The sequence below is a fragment of the Squalius cephalus genome, assembly GCF_949319135.1.
Source record: "Squalius cephalus genome assembly, chromosome: 9".
Classification (NCBI taxonomy): domain Eukaryota; kingdom Metazoa; phylum Chordata; class Actinopteri; order Cypriniformes; family Leuciscidae; genus Squalius; species Squalius cephalus.
In genome coordinates, this window is record NC_137130.1 from 21,836,115 (window position 1) to 21,856,231 (window position 20,117).

The 20,117-nt window shown below is 39.9% G+C and overlaps 2 protein-coding genes across 2 annotated transcripts in view; both read right to left on the reverse strand.

Annotated features, from left to right (window-relative positions):
* Positions 1 to 239: 239 nt before the first annotated feature.
* On the reverse strand, positions 240 to 14,562 carry LOC307164497 (protein mono-ADP-ribosyltransferase PARP4-like). Its single transcript, XM_079881414.1, has 35 exons — positions 14,443 to 14,562; positions 14,035 to 14,167; positions 13,686 to 13,881; positions 13,261 to 13,375; positions 13,044 to 13,122; positions 12,574 to 12,672; positions 12,305 to 12,463; positions 12,054 to 12,191; positions 11,805 to 11,963; positions 11,518 to 11,669; positions 11,306 to 11,437; positions 10,602 to 10,700; positions 9,241 to 9,424; positions 8,998 to 9,145; positions 8,559 to 8,701; positions 7,964 to 8,095; positions 7,788 to 7,874; positions 7,534 to 7,698; positions 7,395 to 7,438; positions 7,158 to 7,236; positions 6,902 to 7,039; positions 6,571 to 6,778; positions 6,335 to 6,405; positions 5,815 to 6,002; positions 5,631 to 5,730; positions 5,348 to 5,518; positions 4,802 to 4,882; positions 4,590 to 4,670; positions 4,405 to 4,500; positions 3,425 to 3,556; positions 1,715 to 3,050; positions 1,453 to 1,598; positions 1,261 to 1,363; positions 1,037 to 1,169; positions 240 to 963 (listed from the first exon to the last, which is right to left on the reverse strand). Exons 2-35 carry the CDS (start codon positions 14,158 to 14,160, stop codon positions 762 to 764), a joined length of 5,622 nt encoding a protein of 1,873 aa, XP_079737540.1. The 5' UTR covers positions 14,161 to 14,167; positions 14,443 to 14,562; the 3' UTR covers positions 240 to 761.
* Positions 14,563 to 14,889: 327 nt separating this feature from the next.
* Positions 14,890 to 20,117, reverse strand: part of LOC307164498 (protein mono-ADP-ribosyltransferase PARP4-like) — a 33,654-nt gene continuing 28,426 nt past the window's right edge. The window contains exons 30-35 of the mRNA XM_079881415.1: positions 18,241 to 18,372; positions 16,609 to 17,911; positions 16,348 to 16,493; positions 16,156 to 16,258; positions 15,932 to 16,064; positions 14,890 to 15,858 (exon numbers count right to left, since the gene is read on the reverse strand). Of these exons, the coding sequence (XP_079737541.1) occupies positions 15,657 to 15,858; positions 15,932 to 16,064; positions 16,156 to 16,258; positions 16,348 to 16,493; positions 16,609 to 17,911; positions 18,241 to 18,372 (2,019 nt within the window). The 3' untranslated portion in view covers positions 14,890 to 15,656. The remainder of the gene's footprint in view (positions 15,859 to 15,931; positions 16,065 to 16,155; positions 16,259 to 16,347; positions 16,494 to 16,608; positions 17,912 to 18,240; positions 18,373 to 20,117) is intronic.

Genomic DNA, 20,117 nt, shown 5'->3' on the forward strand with positions numbered 1-20,117 from the left:
GGCAGAGCAAAACTTATAACCCAATAAGAATTTTTAGCACAATTAGTTGACATATATTTGAAATTACCAATTTTTTTTTTAAAACGCAGAGGGCTGTAAGTGGCTTGACGAGTAATTCCCAAGGAATAAAGATTTGATTCTTCTAATAATCATCCCATGGATTTAAGCCATTTTAACTTTAAAAAAAAAAAAAAAAAAGAATCCAGAGAAAGTCCATTAGGATAGGATGGATGATTATTACACAGAACAGGAGGCAACAGCTTTTCTGTGACTGTGCAGGTCCTTGAGGCACCAACGTTTACGGTAACAAACAATATATTTATTTTCATTTACTTAAAAGAAAGACAGCACAAGCACATGTGTCAACAAAACATTTGGCAAATTTAGTTTAATTTTAAATGATAAATCAACATACTGTTTAATGATCATAGATAATGTGATGAACTACATTAGTGGTTGCTCCGCTAAGACATCAGTGCGAACTTGAGGAGAAATTACTTAATAGATCCACTAAAAGTCACTACTACAATTACTGTAACTGAAAAAATGTCTAGTTCTAAAAAAAAGCTTGCAAACACTTGATATTTTAGAATACAATGAAATTCAGACATTTTGCATCAATATTTTGAGTTAATCTAATATTTCAAAAGTGTCTAAATATATTGTTAAGGCCACTTAAAGGCTAGAAAGATTTGTTTGCAATAAGCAAGCAGCAAGTAAAACAGCAACTGTAAAAGAAGGGGGAAGTGTGTGTCCAGTTTCTACATGACTGATACGCACACACGTCTCTCCAGAACAGGTTTGAGAGGGGAATATGGGTGTGGAGAATCACAGCCCAGTAGCTGACGTGTAGATGATTCCCAATCCCGGCCGATCTCCAGCCTGCTGCACACACACGGATACTGTCTGTCTGTCCGACAGGCCCAGTCCACGGCCCTCTTCACTGCCTCCCAGTGCATCAGCCTGAATGGAGAAGAGCACAAAGTTATGGATCAAATATACAAGAGTGAATCACTATGAGGACGTGTGCTCGTACCTGGGCTCCTGAGACTCTTTCAGCCGGAGGAGAGACTCGAGCAACCGTCCCACTGCCAGCTTCTTCACCCGGATCAGCTGCAGCACCAGCAGAGTCGCCACCAGTCTCAGAATTTCAGCATGAGCCTTCACACCTGACAGACAAAACATGTGACTGATTAACTGATTCTGACAGACAAACTGTGTCTGAAAAATTAAGAAGATTCGATTTAAAAAATCTTATACCAAAGGAACGGATGCCTTTCTCCTGAAGGAAGACATTGGCAAAAAAGTCTACGTCCAGGTTGAGGAAGCTGCTCAGTCTCTCAGTGCACTCCCAGTATCCATCCTACATCCAAACAATACAAAAGTTCATATTCCCTTGACTTACACATTTACATACTGTATAATCTAGTGCATTAAATCATGTGTAAAAACCTCATGTTGAAGCTCAAACAGCTCATTCCAGGCCACGGTGTCAGTCTTGCTTGTTTTATCTGCCATGACCGACAGATTCAAGATGTCATGAGGTTTTGTGAAATGTTGAGTCCTTATTTGATAACCAGAATCAGCCCTTATTCTAGCTTCATGAGACAAAAGATAGAAAGATGAGACAATGATATAAAATTGAGACAAAGGATAAAAAGATTTTTTTTACTCCACATCAACATTGAAACCTCATCAGTGTGAGCCAACTTACATTGTGCAGAAGTCACAGTGTCTAGTGGCCGTAGTAGTCTTTGCCGTTTTAGTTGTTGCGCTTCTTGTGCTGCTGGTTCCATTAGTTGTGTTTGTTCTTGATGAGATGCTTCATAAAGTCTGGAGGATGAGGAACCAAAAAGGCCCAAAGGCTCATTCGTACTTTGAAGGAAACCACCAAAGCCACTATATGCAGGGAGAGAGGGCGGCGCAGACATTGTGGGATAACCAAAGACAGCGTGGCTAGCAGCCTTGCCACTCCTTGAAAGGGGTGCATCCACGCTGCTAAAAAAAGTAGGAGGAGGAGGAGGACTGGGAGACAAGTACTGCTTATATGCAAGATGAGGAGGAATAGGAGGACCTTCAAAGAGAGGAGGAGTTGAGGCGTCACACTGGGTCTCTGAGAGACGGTGAAGGTCAGGAGATTCCCTCGTTGAAAAAGATGCGCTCTGCCTGCCAAAAAGAGGAGGAGGAGGAGTAGGGCTGTGAGACAAGTTCTGCTTAGATGCAAGATGAGGAGGAATAGGAGGACCTCCAAAGAGAGGAGTTGAGATGCCATGATAGATCACTGAGAGACTGCGAAGAGCAGGAGTTTCACTCATTGAAAAAGATGTGCTCACCCTGCCAGAAAGAGGAGCAGGAGGAGTGGGGCTGGAAGACGAGAACAGATTAGATGCAAGACTAAGATTAGGAGGAGGAGGACCTGCAAAGAGAGGAGGAGTTGAGCCTTCAAGCTCGAGCGCTGGGGGAAGGTATGCTGGCAATGCTCCAGCACGGCGAAGGGCATAAGTTTCACTCGTGGGGAGAAAGGAATCAAGGCTGCAATCAATGGAGAGAGAGTCCGCCGATGCAGAATCACGAAGGGGAGGAGGCACTGAGGAGGGAACCCTAGAGACACGACCAAGGGAAGTTGGAGGGGGAGGGGGAGGGGGAAGCCTGTCACTCATGGAGCCAGATTTGGACATCAAGGCACTACCAGAAGGACGAGGAGGTTGCATTGACTTTTTAAGAATTTGATGATGAGGGAAAGCACCCATTGTGGCACCTACAGGAGCCTGTGATGAGGTTGTGTGAGGCGTCGCATCACTTTCATCAGAACTAGACGAACGACTTAACATTCTTGCTGAGCGTCTGCAATCGAGAATGCTACCTTCAAAACGTGAAGGACGCCAGCTGTTACTGGAGCGAAGAAGAGGGAGAGCTGCAGATGCTTCCATTTCAAAATCCTCAGTAGGATCCGCATAGTCACACTCAATTTCATCATCATAAAATGAAGCTTGTTTAAGGAGCTGATAAGGAGATGAGGAGCCGCTACTGCTCCATTCCTCTGAATCCATCTAAAAAAAAAAAAATTAAAAAAAGAATATATACATCATATATATATATATATATATATATATATATAAATAAAAACGATTGGTGTGAATACTGAATGATGTCAGCTTAGATACTACATTTTACATTTATGCATTTGGCAGACGCTTTTATCCAAAGCAACTTACACTGCATTTCAAGGTACACATTTTCATTCTTATCAGTTCTTGCTTTCCATGGGAATTGAACCCATGACCTTGGCGTTGCAAGCGCCAACACTCTACTGTTTGAGCTACAGGAAAGCCACTATGTTGCATTTATACTACTACATTACATACTACATTATACAACATTGCATGACAACAGCTGTAATAGACCATTTTGTTGTTACCCATACATAATTAGCACATTTAATACGCCCATCCATGAGCTTCTCTTCAGTCCAGCCCATATATGGCAAAATATCCACATCCTCTTCTGATATGAGTTTGGGAATATCTGTCAATCCAGTTTCAAGCTCATTCTGGTCCTACAAAGAGCAATTGAGATCACAAAAGTCATTTTAGTTTAACTCTCATATATCACACTTTAGCAGAAGTTGACTTCTTATATCAGAGAATTTTTGGTATATTTTCGTTATATAGCATCTGCAATAAATTTTGCCGCTGGGCCATTTAGTGACCCAAGTCTGAAAATGCGATTCACAATGTACACTTTCACATTTTATTGACCTTTTATTTTTCACCTTTTATTTTTATTAAAACATTTTTAACAAACGATTATAATAGGCAAGTATAAGGAAAAGCTGCCTAAAAACACATGCAAGAAACATAATTTGAATAGCTACACGATTAGACATTAAAAGCATAAATGCTTGAGAAAATTGTATTATTAAAAATTGTTGCATTAAGAAAAGGTAGATGTTGTTATTTAGGTACTATATGTTATTGTACATTTGTTTGGTCACCCTTTTTACTCTGTAATGGTCTGCTGTGTTTTACTATTGAACAGTCTTTACGAATTTCGAATTTACGAATAGGTGGTAATACACTATACGTAAAGATGCTTCAATAGTAAAACAGAGCAAACCATTACAGAGTAAAAAGGGTGACCAAACAGATTTAAGCTAGAAAGAAAGACAGAGCAACATAGTTTTTGATTTTTCTGTTTGTTTCTCTTGATCTTGAAACTGAAACTTGAACAAAGACACAATTCTTTGCCTGAAAGAACAATGAAAGATTATTGCTACACGTTTAAAATCTTGTTTTTACAGATAATGTAAATTATTTTTATGAATTTAAAAAAGCCATTTATTGTTACAATATGTTTAGAATGAATGATCTGAACACATAACCCCTACATTATCAGCAATCATACCCTCTCTTCGATGGCGACAAAGCTTGTGAACTGGGACAAGATGGAGAACTCTTTACTGAGCTCAATGATGTAGGACTTCAGCTCTGCTTTCTTCCCCTGATAGAGACAAGACAGCAAGTCAAGTTCTTCTGATAGCAAATTTGCCAGTTCTATTAAAAACAGCAACAATCAGTAAAATATTGTACCTCATGTTCTGCTTCACTGTTGCCTAGAATGCCATCTTCATAGTCTCTGATAATCGCTCTTGCTGTTAACTTGTGAAGGAACTACACACACACACACACACACACACACACACACACACACACACACACACACACACACACACACACACACACACCTGATTAAAAATGTATGATCTTTCAGATTATATGAACTATTTAAGATGTTCACTCACAGTTCCTTTTGTCTTTTGTAGTTCTGTGGTGGAAACCATTGTTTTGATCTCCTGCCCACTCAAATCACCAAACAGTGTGGCCTAAAAGTGTAAATATTACACAATTAAAAATTTACAGCTGAAATTAACATACCTATATGAAGAATAATATTTAATTACTTTCATTAATAGAATGCAACAATATAACTATACTGACGAAATAATCGTCAATATTTACCAACTGTACATACTGTATATTTAAAAATATTTTAATATCAAAAATGCCATACAAAATCTTCATGAACATAATAATGCAAACAAACTGTTGATTCAGGGCTTTGAATGTATTTTATGAAACAGTTGGAAATAATTCATCATCAAACTCTAACTATAATGGTAAAAAATACTAAAATAATAGCTACATTCGTAATGTTTCTTAATTTTACAGTTTTAGCAAAATCTTTCAGATATACTGTGAATTTTACAATATATTACTCAGTCTGAACTACAATAAACAACAACCAACTGCAACACAATAAGATCAGCTGGTAAATAGCGCAGGTCTACCTGAGTGCAGTTCGGCACAAAGCCGTATATGAGAGTGTGACAGTCACTGAAGAGGCCGTGAAGCTGTGAGGGGGCTTGAACAGGAGGAGGCGCTGTGGGATTAAACTGCTGCCACTTCACTGCCACTGATCTGCAGCCTGGAGACTCCATACGCTGAACCTGAGCACGCACCTGAAATTACCAGCAAATCTGGTGAACTCAAGCCTCAGAGCGGCCCATGTTGAACTGATAATGTTCCCTTTTTCTAAATAAAAACAACAATACAATAAACTGCGTGATTCACCTTCTCTGCCCAAGTGTGTTTCATCTTTGTGTCAAAAAATTCACATGTTCCTCCCCCTGCTTGAGCCAAAGCTCTGAGCATATGACGATTAGCTGTCAAGCTAGACAAACACAAACACAAACTATAGGTTCAGAAATGAATTGAAGTGTTAAAGAGATTTGTGTTGAACTCTTCAAAGGCAGACCTGAGTCCACAGGTGAAGAGGCGCGTGTGGCAGGAGTTTTCTCGGACCAGCTGTAGGGTCAGAGGCTGGTTCTGAACATGTCCATCAGAGAGCAGAAGGATGTTCCTCACGCCCCGGCTGGGAGACAGAAGGCTAAGGCTCTGGAGAGGCCGCCACAGCTCAGTGCCGCCACCAGCGCCACTACAGGACTGAAGAGACCATAGATGCAATGACATGAACATGAACATGAACTTTAGTGATTAACCAAGGGCTCAAGGTTTAGCTGGTTAATGTGGTACAGTTACACCCTGCTGGATGATGCTGTAACTACAACATTATGGTGGCAAAACATCTCGCTCTAATTGGAATTGAGTGTCCATGAGCAACAACTGAAAAGATGAAATGAAGTGAAGATGATGCATAATGTGAATCGAATGATGTCTCCTGATGGAAGAAGTAAAAAAACCTGAAGAATATCTCAATATGCCTCCTTTCAAAGCACAGAAACACTCATCTTTAACCATTTTTAAACATTACTCACCATTATAAATGTTCTGGCTGGTTCAGATGCTTCATCTAAAGGCACTGGTGCAGGAAAAGCTTCCTTGTAATCTTAAAAACACATATTTTAAGATTAACACTGTGTGAATGAAGTACCAGCATATAATGTTCTTCACCCATAATGCTTCATTGTGAATTACAAGAATAATAGGGAAATTAAAGTGTCTAAAAGATGATCACTAGAACAACAGCACAATTGTTTCAGTGAGCACTAACCAGTGCTGAAAGAGATGATGTTGATCTTCAGGGAGCGGTCCAGAGATTTAAGGACTTGAAGGGCAATCCTGCGGGCGTTCAGCATGGCGTCTCCCCGCATGGACTTGGACGAGTCCAGTAGAATGACCACATCGCTCACACTGGACGGATCTCCAGAGCTGGAAACCCCGCTTGACTTAAAGTCTGGATAAAACACCAGCATGCAGGCCTGTAGGGATCAGAGAGTGTCAGAGAACGACCTTTCTGTGTGTTTTATAGATCAGGCCATGTGAAAGAAAAAGAGGCATTTTTGTCTGCAATATGAAACAGATGTGACTGATTATTTCATTACCTGACTACATTTATCCGGATGGTTCTCGACCCACATCCTGGGCATGTGGATATTAGAAAGACTGAAGTACACCTGTAACCCTTCAGATCCAAGAGTCTGTCCCGGTAACGTGCTGAGCATTGCCTTACAGTCGGTCATCTGAACGGGAAAAACACTGATACTGTTAATAATACTGTTCATAACCAAATATGTTTTATTTCCTTTGGATAACACAACAAGTATTAGTAAGACAATCCACAAAATTTAGTAAAATAACCTTGGTTTTGATGCGGTGTGAAGAACTCAAGTTGATGATCTCGTAAGGCATTTCAATGGACATAGAGAGAGAAAACTCCCTGAAGAAAGAGGGAACGAATTAAAGAGAGTGTGATATTATAAAGACAACGTGGTTTGCTAAATTAAATAATTGGATTTAATATTGTAAATCATCAGCAGATGCATTTAGATTTTTAGTGAATATCCCTGTGAATTCCCCAGCGTTTGAGACTCTCACCCCTCTGACTGAAGCTCCGTCACACCAATCTTTTCAACAGTTGCCTGAAATATAACAAAACTCTCAGTCAAAACACTGTAACTAACAGCAGCCCATACTGTAGTTTAACTACAGTGACTAAAGACCAATCGTGCCGTACCTGAGTTGTCAGATTAAGGGCGGCGCTCTGTTGCCATGGTGCCACGCTGCCAGCCAGTGAGAAGACTATAGAGCCTGATCTCACCACCAGCTCAGAGATGAACGTCACCTTGATCAAAACTGTGGCTCCGGGAGGAAGGTTCCCCACGCTGATAGTAAATACATCCTGCCTCACATGAACACATGACCTTAAAGAAGCCTTCTGATACATTATCACTCATGCATCAGAGAAAGAAACAGTAGTAAGTAACTCACAGGTGCATCCTGGTCCATCAGGTAGGCTCCATGGCCTTTCTCTATGGCTTGCTTGTACTCCTTACGAGCCTGCTCTTTTTCCTTTACCTACAGGACAAAGAAAGACATTGAAAACTGATGAGAAAGCAGAAATGAAGAGCAAAAGCTGCATTCGACAGATTCTGAATGACTTGTACCTTTCCAACGACGTGTTTTCCATTGATAAAGGCTTCAAACCCACACACTGCTGCCGTCTCCTCCAGTGGAAAGACGTACTTTGCTTCAATGGGAACAGCACTCTTGTTTGTGTAGGTCTGAAAAATGATGACCTGATGACAGAACAGAGAAAAATTTGGTTATGGTTACAGTTTGAATTTGTAATTATAATTATAATTTTGCTATGGTTCTTTCTTTCTTTTATTTTGTTAACCCTATTGGATTTTACTTTGAAGTTCTTGATCACCACGTCATGTCTTTGTTCCCTATTGCACGCCCTCACTGTCCATTGCTGTTTTGTTTTCATCTGCCTTAAAATTTAACAACAAATTTTTGACCACCCCTTATTTGCTGTCAGCCTCTTCATCACTAATTAAAATGTTCATATTTTTAATCATCATATTTTCTGATATTTCACTTATTCTATTTATCCTTTATTCTCACTTTTTATATTTCATAACATTGTTGAACACATGATTGACCTTAGCAGTGAGAGAAAACAGTGATGCTTTGATTGAAAAACACACAACTGCTTTGTATCGCTCATACACTCGCAGTCCAAATGTAGTATCACACCTGACACAGCAGGTCCATCAGCTTGCACCTCACATTGACAGCCTGAAGAGGAATTTTCTGACCATTGCTGTCCAGCAAACCTGCAGTCATCTCCTCCAGAGGGTTTTTAGTGGACTCCAAACCCTCACTGTCATCACTGGACACTAAAGAAACACATGATCAATTTCACAAATCCAAATCAGAGCATTCAGCTTAACAGAGCATCAGATGTCCCTGAGGAATGATTTTTCCCTCCGCCATGTCAAAGTTCACCGTTAAAGGGCTGTTCTGCAGGACTCAAACTTGTTGTAGCGCTTTATATTGGAGTGCTGCACACAACAATATGGGCTCCGCCATCATGTAATTTGATTACATTTTTAATGGATTTGACAGATCTACAACAGATTCCTCCACATATAAAAGCTCTTACTACATGTCCTGTTCACTGGTCGTTACTTACAGACGTCAGACGTGTCAGTGAGCTGTGTGAGCTCCACAACTGTGTCGATATGAGGCTGGAACTCTTTTAACTCGTCTCCCTCCAGAGTGTACTGAACCACATACTTCAGTCTGATCTGCTCTGTGTTATAGACAACAAACTCATCATCCTGTCAAATAGAAACCAGCACACACAAACACAAGAATCACATTAGATCCCAAAAACATGAGCAGAATAATTGAGAACAGAGAAAATGACTAGCACCTCAAATTCAGAGAGTCTATTGGGTGTGCGGCGGACTCCGTGTACACTGTGGTAGCCGACAGGGGCGCAGGTCAAAGTGGTGTCTTTCTTCAGCAGGTCTTTGCAGCGACCCAACGCCACTTCACACACCAACAGCAGCCGAGAGCCGTCAGTTACACTGGGCTTGGAGTATTTCAAACTAGTGCTTTAACACAGAGCAGAAACTTACTGACTGGCTCAAGTCTTCAGTTGTCATGAAAGTGGAGTATTTACAAATCTGTCATAGTTAAAGCAGGGCTCGACATTAAGGCTTGTCCGCTTGTCCGGGACAAGTGGATTTTTTTGTAGGACAAGTGGAAGAGAAAATTAGTTGTCCCACTGGACAAGTTAAATTTCAAACAAAATAAAATGCCATGTTACTTCACGTTATGTGCCACTCATTACGTCTATAATTTTACAGATTTAATTTTACCGATTTGAGACGTTGCCTGGCGCTGAGCCAGAGTCGGACGCGTTCAGCGCTGTCATATATCACAACTTAGCAGTGTTTTCAACTTCATAATGTTTATTTTAGGTTTCAGATATTTAAATACACATAAGCACGAGTAAAACAATACATTTGGAGTTTGTAAAATACACACTGATGTCTGTGGAAGCAGCAATAACAATCTATTCAAATATAATAGCGCGTGACGCGTCGCCATGGAAACATTAAAGGGAACGTTCGCCTTGAAAAAACTCACTCTGGGGGTGGGGGTGTCAGTTAGAATATTTTAAACTTGCGCGTGAAAGGGTTAAAGAAAAGATCCAAAATAAATATTTGTGTGTGCTGTAAAGTGGTTAAAAAAAAAAAAAAATCGGAATCGGCAGGTCAAACTCAATGAAAAACCGGAATCAGCCTAGAAAATTGTAATCGGTGCATCTCTATGTCTACAAAATTATTTTAGATATAGTATACAGTAAGTCTAGCTAGCTTGTCTAGCTAGCTTGCAAATACTGAGGATACCTACAAGAGTCACCACTTCCTCTGGTGATACACTGCGCACCAGCGTGCAAAGTATTACTTTGTATTATGGAGTCTGGAGATCCTTATTTCTTGTTGAAGGGGAACTCTGTTCTTGGGACACGTTCCTTTCAACTGTTTCAACTGAATTTTATTAATATTGATAGTGTTTGGATGCTTTCAATGGTTTGTTCGAATTCTGCATTAGCAAAACACACACACAAAAAAAAAAGATAAAATTATAAACCTTTACCCGGACAAGTGACTTTTGTGCATGGACAAGTAAAACATAAATTTACTTGTCCAAAGGACAAGTGCCTCAAAAAGTTAATGTCAAGCCCTGGTTAAAGATTCCTGAATAATGCAGAAGACCACTGACTTTAGAGAGTCACTGAAGTAGATTCCTCCTCCAAGATTCCCGATATCCGTCCTCTCAATTCCATGCTGTTCGACTCCAACTCTGGGCAGCAGCAGACCTCTACATGGAATATTCCATTAAAAAATGTATATTTAATTAATTACATGATAAGATGAATAATAAATTAAATGAATGATAATGAATCGCATTAACACTTGCTGAGAAAATCCCAAAAATGAACAAAAGACATTACATGATTATTGCAGAAGAGTAAATCATTGAATAGACATTACAAACATTGACTTCTGTCAATTTATAGACAGATATCAGAGTTTTTTTCAGAGTTTTTCGGGGTTGGTCTACATTGTTTTTAGTAATGCTCATTTCCTCTATTTTTACGTTTAGATAAATTTGCCATAATTTATTAATCATTTAATAACATTTAATAAATGTATTAAAACTGGGTTTTAAACAGCATTTAAACTGGTTAAAATGAATGGTTAAATTTAATCTTATTACATTTAATGCAAATCTCAACAACAATGTCCATTTTTGTACATTATTATTTCTAAATTCACTTACTATCAGCCATATCAAGAATCATGGTTCAACCAAACCGACTGTATCTGTCTTCACTTGCTCCACCACAGTATATGGTCTGTCATAAACAGGTTTGTGTGGTTTTGTGTGTAGGTATGATTATTTTTTAAAGAAAATGCTCTTACCGTGACAGTATTCCAACAAAACTACTGGGACTGGTGGAGTGAAGGAGAGGCTTAATGTTTCCTAAATCCTCCCAAAACATTTGAAGCTCCACCCCTCTGTTTACACGCAGTATCTGCTGAATCTGAACAGGCCTGTAGTGGATACAAGATTAACACCATCATAATATATTCATGTTTGAACTTCAGACCACAGTCGTCACAATCAAGTTCACCTTTCCTGAAGCAGTTGAGAGACAACATGAAACTCAGGGTTTTGTGGTGGAACAACCTCAATGCTGCACCTCAGAGCTCGATACTTTCCCAGAGACGAGGGCGACGGGCTTCCCAGAGTGGCTTCACTCACATTCAGAATGTCTCTTATCAGCTGAGGACGACAGAAGAGTTTAAAGTACCAGTCTGCACTGTGTGTGGAGTTAAAAATCCATATTGAAAAATCTACCAAAATCCCCAAGTATGAAGGAATCTATATAACCATGTACTCTAATTGCATACATGTTACCTGACAAAGATCAAGTTTCTGAGACACAAGCTTGTGTTTGGAAGGAGGGTCGATCATTCTGAGGGGTAGAAGAGTGTTGACCTCCTCTAGCAGGGCCTTGACTTCATCCTCTTTCTGAGTCTTTTGTGCCTGCAGTAACAGTCCCTCCACCCTGCTCACCTGCAACAGCACAGAGACATTAAACACACAACATTCCTGTGAGCTTCATGATTGGATGTGTGTGTGTGATTATCTAAGGCTCATTCTCACATCATTAAGGCTGATTTTGGAGACAGGGACTGTCAGGATGTTACTAAGGGAACCGAGAGCTTCGGTCCAAACCAGCTCCACAAAGACGCCAACTTCCTGTGATAATGAGCTGCAGTTCAGCTTCTCCTCCAACAGAAGCTGCAAATCAAAAGAGTGAACTGATTTTACACTCATCGGACACATTATATATGCACATACTGTACAGTATCAACTGAATAAAATAGATCTTCATAGATCTGTTTCTGTGTAACCTGCTGCAGGCTGTAGGACGCCAAGCGTTCAACCTCAGGAGGAAGCGTGTGAGTTCTTGTGAATCCCTGTGTCTCCATCTCCTTCATCAGCAGCAGATACGCTTCCACAGCATCCTCAGACGTCATGCAGTACACAAGCTTGTCCTGCACCCCTGCGCTCTACAATGAGAGAGTGTCAAGACATGTCAAGAGTTCATTACCTCTCTCACAGTATATGAGTCCTATGATAACAACATCTAAACAGTTTAAATGGTGTTCGATGACCAAACCTCAGCTTCACGCAAGATTGAAGACAACACACGATACTGCTGGCCTTTTCGTCCTCTGGCACTCTGCAGCTCCAAAACAGACAAAGTCTTGGGTTTGACCTGCAACACAGACATGAAAACACCATCAAACTCAGGCAGTGATGGAGGCTACAAGAATCACTTCAGGAATGTGTTAAACTGGTCATCATACATTTTATTACTATTTTATTTTCCCCCCCCTAGATCCACTTATTATGTTTGTCAAATTTATGACCTATGGGTGTTGTGTGCATGTATTTATCTGTCTGACTTCAGAAAGTTGTGGAAATTGAAAAAGTAATTTTTGCAGTGTATTTTGAATAAATGGTCTACTTTGAGTTCTGAAATGTACAGTGTGTTTTTCATAATACACTAACTCTTTTAATTAAAAGATTAAGGGAAAATCGAAGGAACATTTTTTAATGATGTGACACACTATGACACTCACTCACCCTCTCAAAAACTGAATATTTGGCCACTTGAAAATATGAAGGAAATTCAGGCAGCTCATGGTCGCCACCTCTGTAAACTCTGCATTGGGTAAATGAAAAGATGCAGTCAGGTAAACTAGTACATCTAAATAAATTATGTGAAAATTGTAGAACAATAAAGAAACTTTTTTTTTTTAAAACACTCAAGGACTGACGGTGACAAAAAACAAGAGCATACCTGAACCTGCCGAGACTGGGTCCGCCCTTCTCAAGAGCCGCAATCTCAGTCTTTGGGAGTTCAGACTGACCTTTGAACTCCTCTTTTTCTTGTATCTGGGTCGACACTTTCCCCTCTTTATGGTGAAAAAACAACAGTATGTCAACAGCTCCACAAAAACGCATGGTTTAATCTCATTTACTCAATACCTAAATATATCAAATATATTTCTCAACAAAAATGTGCTGCAACAGAAGAGTACAACAAAAGAACAATACACACCCACAGTAAGCAAACAGAACTAATCTGGCAGTGACACTCCCATCCATTCTGTTCCTCCATTTTGTTTACACATCTCATGTGACTTGACACAAACATCTCATATCTATTCTAACCAAAGAAAGAAAATTTGAGAATTCAATAAATTAGGTTAATGAAACTTCTACCTGGATGAGAGATGGATTCAGAGGTGGGACAAGCCAGCTGTGGGGCCAAATCATGCTCCGTCAAAGGCAGGAGATGCCCTTCATCCAGACAGCTCCACACATACTGCGTCCCAACCACTGGGATCCGGAGCTTCTGGATGCTGCGCTGCCGGTTACTGCTCAGGTCATTCACACTGCTAGTGACTACAAAAGAGCACTGGAGAAGAGAAAAGCAGGTCAGAAGACACACTACAGATCTTTAGTAGGAACTATTGCTCACTTAATTGTTTTAACCTCTTGAGGCATTATTTTAAGCATTATAAAGCATGAAGGGCAGTTCCCATTTCCATGTTATTTGTGGGATACGAACCTCTTTGTTGATGACATAAGATATGTTTCCTCCATTTTCCAGAAGAGCCAATCTCAGCTTGTTCTTCTCTTTATAAGGCACATTCTTCACATCTAACACTACAGTACAGTTTTCAAACACTGTCATGATGCCACTGAAGAACATGCCAAGAAAAACGACAGAAGATAAACAAAGAAAATATATCAATCAATCATACGAACACTATAAAATATATGTACTTTATGCATCAACACAAACATGTTCAAATAAACATCGAATATGTATTAACAAATTATGCATACTATACACATACCTAAAACAAGTGAATTTATTTTTCTCTTGAAGTAATTAAACATTCAGACAATAATCAAAATCGCAGTAGGCTATGATAGATATCACGTCATTAGAAGACGGAAGAGCATATCTTACCGTGGAGAAGTTTATACCCTATTTTAAGAAAATACAATTAAAGGAGACGTAAACAATCTGCATGTGAAGTTCGTTAAATTACTTCCTGACTCGTACAGTATGTCACCCCCCTATATAAACATTAGACGGGCTCCATCCAGTGGTCGAAACTCAGTTCTTCATGAGGCGCGTGTAGGCTACAGCATCTACGCGGAGAGTTTTCGTGTGTGTGTGTGTGACTGTGTATCGGTGTAATATGTTTGAAGTGAACATTCATATATTCAAGTGTTGCACGGCGCCTCATAGCTCTTTTTCATTACTTGTGTTTTCCTGCTTTAGAAATGATAAATAAAACTAATAAATAAAAAAAAAGGCACAATATCGTAAAAATACCATTTGAGGAGTTTCTTCTATTAAAGTACAGCTAATTAATTTATAGAATATTATTAATTAAATCGGGTGACAAGACAAAGTCTCTATATTTTTTTATTACATTGTAAGAGCAGAATAAAGTCAAGAATCCCTAGATAGAACATCAATTGATGGAGTTCTTGCCACAACTTTGACAGCCTTTCACTGAGTGATACATTATTTTACTGATGGATAAAAATTGGCAGAGCAAAACAGAAAAATTACAACCCAATAAGATTTTTTTGCACAATTAGTTGACATGAATCCAGAGAAAGTCCATTAGGATAGGATGGATGATTATTACACAGAACAGGAGGCAACAGCTTTTCTGTGACTGTGCAGGTCCTTGAGGCACCAACGTTTACGGTAACAAACAATATATTTATTTTCATTTACTTAAAAGAAAGACAGCACAAGCACACGTGTCAACAAAACATTTGGCAAATTTTGTTTAATTTTAAATGATAAATCAACATACTGTTTAATGATCATAGATAATGTGATGAACTACATTAGTGGTTGCTCCGCTAAGACATCAGTGCGAACTTGAGGAGAAATTACTTAATAAATCCACTAAAAGTCACTACTACAATTACTGTAACTGAAAAAATGTCTAGTTCTAAAAAAAAGCTTGCAAACACTTGATATTTTAGAATACAATGAAATTCAGACATTTTACATCAATATTTTGAGTTAATCTAATATTTCAAAAGCGTCTAAATATATTGTTAAGGCCACTTAAAGGCTAGAAAGATTTGTTTGCAATAAGCAAGCAGCAAGTAAAACAGCAACTGTAAATGAAGGGGGAAGTGTGTGTCCAGTTTCTACATGACTGATACACACACACGTCTCTCCAGAACAGGTTTGAGAGGGGAATATGGGTGTGGAGAATCACAGCCCAACAGCTGACGTGTAGATGATTCCCAATCCCGGCCGATCTCCAGCCTGCTGCACACACACGGATACTGTCTGTCTGTCCGACAGGCCCAGTCCACGGCCCTCTTCACTGCCTCCCAGTGCATCAGCCTGAATGGAGAAGAGCACAAAGTTATGGATCAAATATACAAGAGTGAATCACTATGAGGACGTGTGCTCGTACCTGGGCTCCTGAGACTCTTTCAGCCGGAGGAGAGACTCGAGCAACCGTCCCACTGCCAGCTTCTTCACCCGGATCAGCTGCAGCACCAGCAGAGTCGCCACCAGTCTCAGAATTTCAGCATGAGCCTTCACACCTGACAGACAAAACATGTGACTGATTAACTGATTCTGACAGACAAACTGTGTCTGAAAAATTAAGAAGATTCGATTTAAAAAATCTTATACCAAAGGAACGGATGCCTTTCTCCTGAAGGAAGACATTGGCAAAAAAGTCTACGTCCAGGTTGAGGAAGCTGCTCAGTCTCTCAGTGCACTCCCAGTATCCATCCTACATCCAAACAATACAAAAGTTCATATTCCCTTGACTTACACATTTACATACTGTATAATCTAGTGCATTAAATCATGTGTAAAAACCTCATGTTGAAGCTCAAACAGCTCATTCCAGGCCACGGTGTCAGTCTTGCTTGTTTTATCTGCCGTGACCGACAGATTCAAGATGTCATGAGGTTTTGTGAAATGTTGAGTCCTTAGTTGAAAACCAGTAGCAGCCCTTCTTGTAGCTTCATGAGACAAAGGATAGAAAGATGAGACAGTGATATAAAATTGAGACAAAGGATAGAAAGATTTTTTTACTCCACATCAACATTGAAACCTCATCAGTGTGAGCCAACTTACATCGTGCAGAAGTCACAGTGTCTAGTGGCCGTAGTAGTCTTTGCCGTTTTAGTTGTTGCGCTTCTTGTGCTGCTGGTTCCATTAGTTGTGTTTGTTCTTGATGAGATGCTTCATAAAGTCCGGAGGATGAGGAACCAAAAAGGCCCAAAGGCTCATTCGTACTTTGAAGGAAACTACCAAAGCCACTATATGCAGGGAGAGAGGGCGGCGCAGACATTGTGGGATAACCAAAGACAGCGGGGCCAGCAGCCTTGCCACTCCTTGAAAAAGAGGCACCCACCCTGGTAAAAAAAGTAGGAGGAGGAGTAGGACTGGGAGACAAGTACTGCTTAGATGTAAGATGAATAGGAGGACCTTCAAAGAGAGGAGGAGTTGAGGCGTCACACTGGGTCTCTGAGAGACGGTGAAGGTCAGGAGATTCCCTCGTTGAAAAAGATGCGCTCGGGCTGCCAAAAAGAGGAGGAGGAGGAGTAGGGCTGTGAGACAAGTTCTGCTTAGATGCAAGATGAGGAGGAATAGGAGGACCTTCAAAGAGAGGAGTTGAGATGCCATGATCGATCGCTGAGAGACTGCGAAGGGCAGGAGTTTCACTCATTGAAAAAGATGTGCTCACCCTGCCAGAAAGAGGAGCAGGAGGAGTGGGGCTGGAAAAAAAATTAAGAGGAGGAGGAGGAGGACCTGCAAAGAGAGGAGGAGTTGAGGTGCTATGCTCGAATGCTGCGCCACGGCGAAGGGCATAAGTTTCACTCGTGGGGAGAAAGGAATCAAGGCTGCAATCAATGGAGAGAGAGTCCGCTGATGCAGAATCAAGAAGGGGAGGAGGCACTGAGGAGGCAACCTTGGAGACACGACAAAGGGGAGTTGGAGGGGGAAGCCTGTCACTCATGGAGCCATATTTGGACATCAAGGCACTACCAGAAGGACGAGGAGAAATCTGAGGTTGCATTGACTTTTTAAGAATTTGATGATGAGGGAGAGCACCCATTGTGGCACCTACAGGAGCCTGTGATGAGGTTGTGTGAGGCGTCGCATCACTTTCATCAGAACTAGACGAACAACTAAACTTTCTTGCTGAGCCTGCGAAACCGAGAATGCTACCTTCAAAACGTGAAGGACGCCAGCTGCTACTGGAGCGAAGAAGAGGGAGAGCTGCAGATGCTTCCATTTCAAAATCCTCAGTAGGATCCACATAGTCACACTCTAAATCAGTTGTTTTCTTTTTTGTAACTTCTTCTTCAATGTAACTACAAGCTGAACCGTCAAGAGATCTGGAGCCGCTACTGGACGATTCCTCTGACTCCATCTAAAAAAAAAAAAAATTATATATACTGTATATATATAAATAAAAATGATTGGTGTGAATACTGAATGATGTCAGCTTAGATACTACATTTTACATTGACATTTATGCATTTGGCAGATGCTTTTATCCAAAGCAACTTACATTGCATTTCAAGGGACACTTTTACATTTTTATCAGTTCTTACTTTCCATGGGAATTGAACCCATGACCTTGGTGTTGCAAGCGCTAATGCTCTACTGTTTGAGCTACAGGAAAGCCACTACTTTTTACTATATTATACAACATTGCATGACAACAGCTGTAATAGACCATTTTGTTGTTACCCATACATGATCAGCACAAAAACTAGGCCCAGCCATGGTCCTGTGTGTTCTCCAGCCCATATATGGCAAAATATCCACATCCTCTTCTGATATGAGTTTAGGAATATCTGTCAATCCAGTTTCAAGCTTATTCTGGTCCTACAAAGAGCAATTGAGATCACAAAAGTCATTTTAGTTTAACTCTCATATATCACACTTTAGCAGAAGTTGACTTCTTATATCAGAGAATTTTTGGTATATTTTCATTATCAATATTTGGTATATTTTCATTATATAGCATCGGCAATAAATTTTGCCGCTGGGCCATTTAGTGACCCAAGTCTGAAAATGCGTTTCACAATGTGCACTTTCACATTTTATTGACCTTTTATTTTTCACCTTTTATTTTCATTAAAACATTTATAATGTGCAAGTATAAGGAAAAGCTGCCTAAAAACACATGCAAGAAACATAATTTGAATAGCTACACGATTAGACATTAAAAGCATAAATGCTTGAGAAAATTGTATTATTAAAAATTGTTGCATTAAGAAAAGGTAGAAGATGTTACTTAGGTACTATATGTTATTGTACATTTGTTTGGTCGCCCTTTTTGCTCTGTAATGGTCTGCTGTGTTTTGCTATTGAACAGTCTTTACGAATAGGTGTTTTACGAATTTCGAATTTACAAATAGGTTGTAATACACTATTCGTAAAGACGGTTCAATAGTAAAACAGATCATAGGAAACTAAACCTATGCGCGTGAACTCGGCAATCGACTACTTTGGACTTCAACCGAAAACAGGATGTAAACACAGGTATTTGCGCTGGCTTAAATAACATCATTTTTATACATAACTTTCACATCTACTGCAGTCAGATTCACTCGTGTTCACTCTGAAGGAATCACTCACATTTTCTGTGCACTTGTAATGACACATCAAGGATGTTAAGAGGCTAAAAGCAGGTTTAAAACTTGCCCCATTGAAGTCAACAGGGTGCAAATTTTAAAAATAGAATAACTCGGTGTAGGCAACACCGATTTTTTTCGTTGTTCTCTGTATTGACAGTCACAGCACTCCAAATGTACAAAAAAATGAGCTCAATGTTAAAATTGACCGGAGTTCTCCTTTAATTCATACATGGTGTGCTAATTTTGGACAGCTAGTTTTACTGTCCTTTTGCCCAAGTTATATTATTATATATATATATATATTTTATTATTATTATTTTCTTTAAAAGTTTGCGCTTATATTTTGCATTAGTTTTGTTTCTGAAGAATGTCTGTCAGTAATTTCTGATAATCACTATTGAGGTTATGCACCTTTTATGGGAGGACAAGGAGTTAGGAAACTTGTTATGGTAAAGTGGCTCCAGTTGCTGGGAGGGGTGGAGGTGGGAGTGGGGGTTGTTCTTGTTTTTATCTCTTGGTCTTTCTTTCCTATTTTTTTGCTTTTACTTTTGTCAATCTGTGTGCAATCACTATGGCACTTTATATCCTTATATGCTACAAGCAAGGTGTACTATTGGCTGGGATGTTTGTGTGGGGGTGTGGAGGTCTCACCGTCTCAGAAATCTTATGTTCAGGGAATTAATTGTCCACGCCCGTGGTGAATAACAAGATGGTAACTCGTGGTGGTGCACTGAAATTCACCAGCTGGAACGTCAAAGGACTGAATTCTCCGGTGAAACGAAATAAAGTTCTTAATTATTTGAAACAATTGAATACTAGCATAGCCTTTATTCAGGAAACACACCTCAGGCCTGCAGACCATCTAAGTATTAGAAAGGGCTGGGTAGGCCAGCTCTACCACTCCAGCTTCCAGGATAGGTCCCGCGGGGTAGCTATTCTCATACATAAATCGGTTCCTTTCTCTGTTTCTGAGGTCATCTCGGACCCCAA